At 40.9% G+C, this 3070-nt stretch overlaps 1 protein-coding gene across 1 annotated transcript; it reads left to right on the top strand.

Annotated features, from left to right (window-relative positions):
* The first annotated feature begins 334 nt into the window (after positions 1 to 334).
* hoxa13a (homeobox A13a) lies at positions 335 to 3070 on the top strand. Its single transcript, XM_030741293.1, has 2 exons — positions 335 to 1052; positions 1683 to 3070. Exons 1-2 carry the CDS (start codon positions 401 to 403, stop codon positions 1928 to 1930), a joined length of 900 nt encoding a protein of 299 aa, XP_030597153.1. The 5' UTR covers positions 335 to 400; the 3' UTR covers positions 1931 to 3070.

Genomic DNA, 3070 nt, shown 5'->3' with positions numbered 1-3070 from the left:
AAAATAAACATTTTCCGCTCGGTATTACTAAATTCTAACATTTGGATACATGAAACCTAAAGCAGTGCAATCAAAATTTAATCGTATGTGTATCTTACATTCTTTTATAAATCAGTGTACAAAATCCATCCCGATTAAATCAGAAATGACAAAAGCTAAACCCCTTGTTAGATGCAGTCACCTTACTTCGCCGCATTTTTCTCCATTTAATTATCTGCTGATGTTTACCGTCCTCTTTGCATAGCCTGGTCACGTGACAACATCTGGACCAATAACAGCGCAACATCTGCGCTCTTGTGCGCGTCAGAGTGACTTTACTCTCCGGGAAGCAGTATCTCCTTTTTTCAGTCTGAGGGCTTTTTAAAAAAGAGCCAGAAGCTTCAATGTTGGATGCCGTGCTATGACAACGTCACTGCTCCTCCGTCCTCGCTGGGTCGACCCGTCGGTGATGTTCCTCTACGACAACGGCGGCGGTTCCGATGAAGTGAGCAAGAACATGGAGGGTTTTGCTGGGGGCAACTTTGCTGCGAACCAGTGCAGGAATCTGATGGCGCACCCCGCATCACTGGCACCCAGCACGGCTTACTCGTCCAGCGACGTGCACACCTCCGGGATGGGCGAGCCTGTGAAACAGTGCAGCCCCTGCTCCGCAGCTCAGAATTCATCCAGCGCGTCCCTGCCGTACGGGTACTTCGGTTACCCGTGCAGAATGTCGCATCACAGCAGCATAAAGTCCTGCGGAGCGCAGCCACCCTCCGCCTATGGAGAGAAATACATGGACACGTCCGCCTCAGGCGACGATTTCGCCTCCCGGGCAAAGGAATTTGCTTTTTACCCAACTTACCCTTCTGGCCCATACCAACCTGTCCCCAGTTACCTGGACGTCCCTGTGGTGCCAACAATCAGTGCGTCTTCAGAGGCCAGACACGAATCTCTTCTGCCTATGGAGAGCTACCAACCGTGGACTCTCGCTTCCAACGGCTGGAACAGTCAGGTTTACTGCGCCAAGGAGCAGCCTCAGCCCGGACACATGTGGAAATCCTCCATACCAGGTAGGCTACAGCCCTCAGACAGATTCCAGCCTTTAGAAGAAGGAGCTTTATGACATTTTAGTGTGATAGTACACAGCAAATCCAATATGTATGGCGCAGAGATACATGGTGTTTGTTAAAATGTCCCTTACTGTGGGAACAACACCTCAGCTGTGTAATATATATATATATATATATATATATATATATATATATATATATATATATATATATATATATATATAAATAAAAGACCATTAAAATGATTAGATAACGTGAAGATTAAGATACGCTAAGCGCTGAGCTGCGTTTCTTATATATATATATATATATATATATATATATATATATATATATATATATATATATATATATATATATATATATATATATATATATATATATATATCAGTTGTCATTATTGCGCAAGAGTCACTTGTCCAGATGTTTTGGGGGATTTCACATTTTATCTGGGGATCTGACTCATAACAAATCTTGATATTTCTGATTTTATGTTAAATCAAGTCAAAGTGTGTCACTCACGTATGAACAGGTTTTTATTTAGTGGATGAGACATATCATTATCATTCAGAGAGTGAGTTCAGAAGCAGATTATCACATGTTCTTTTGTCTCCTTTTTTTCTTTCTCAGACGCAGTGTCTCACGCCGGGGGGGACTCCGGGTCTTATCGACGTGGAAGAAAGAAGCGTGTGCCATACACCAAGGTGCAACTGAAGGAACTCGAGCGCGAGTACGCCGCCAATAAATTTATCACAAAGGACAAAAGGAGGAGGATATCTGCTCAGACCAACCTGTCCGAGCGACAAGTCACGATATGGTTTCAAAACAGACGCGTAAAGGAGAAGAAAGTCGTCAACAAACTGAAAACTATCAGCTAGTTTTTTTTGTTTGCTTTAATACTTGTTTGTTTGTTTTCTGAGGTTTTTTGTTTTTTGATTTTTTTTTTTGATGACGGACAAAATCAACGGGAAATAAACAACCACACACACACACACACACACACACACACACACACACACACACACACACACACACACACACACACACACACACACACACACACACAAGAACATACGGATTAAGACAACCAGCTCCTTCCTGGCCGAATATGATTCATATGTATGTAGGCAAATGTTTTCCCGGAGATCCACAGGCAAACTTTCCGGGCCCACCTCTTCCTGCTACTTGTTGTTAAATATTGTTAAGAGACTCAAGTTGGAGAAAAGAGAAAATGTATAGCTGCAGTACGTGTGACTTCTTTGTTTTTGTTTTGTTTTTGTTTTTTGGCATGCTCACTCTCAAAGTGACCTCAGGTGTGTGCGCCACCGAGCTACACCTTTATCTAGACTACAACTTTAACGAGAGTGATAAGTGGAAATTTAACAGGAAGTGACGATGTTATGGATTTGGACCTTGGGGATGTTAAATATTAATAATCCCAGCTTTTTCTTTTTTTTTTTAAGCCTACTCACATGCTTAGCTTGTATGAAGTTTAGTCTTATATGAACCCGTGCTCTCATGCATATCCAGTCCATGGTGCAATTCCTATTATCATGCTTAGATAATCGTCATGTGATTGATATGCGTTCATGTCAATCATAGCTTTTATAATGTGTGCGTTTTTTGTGTTTGTATATAAGTGTAAAAGTAAATTCCGGCATGATATCAAGGTTGTGTATGAGTCCAATATGTCGGTGTTAAAGTCCGTCCCAATAAAACATGGACTTGGTTGAATTTTATGTATGTTTTCATCGTTTGAGTCATTGTAGCTCAGTTTAATACCAACATTATTTTGTTTTACACCCATTTACGTCATTTTTTGTTTTTTAAAAAATGAAATTGTACGTTTTCCGTTTTTACTACATTTGAATTTAAAATGTGATGAAGGCCCACACACTCGCTGCATGAGATAGCCTGATTGTACAGTTATACTATCTTGTCGTGGCGTTGCTGGATTTGAAGTGAGCTTGATCCAGAAATGCTATATACAAATTCTGTTTAGAAAGTCAAATATTTGA

The sequence above is a fragment of the Archocentrus centrarchus genome, chromosome 11 (genome assembly GCF_007364275.1).
Source record: "Archocentrus centrarchus isolate MPI-CPG fArcCen1 chromosome 11, fArcCen1, whole genome shotgun sequence".
Taxonomy (NCBI): Eukaryota; Metazoa; Chordata; class Actinopteri; order Cichliformes; family Cichlidae; genus Archocentrus; species Archocentrus centrarchus.
Note: the sequence above shows the minus strand (reverse complement) of the source record. Positions and strands in the feature narration are given on the sequence as shown.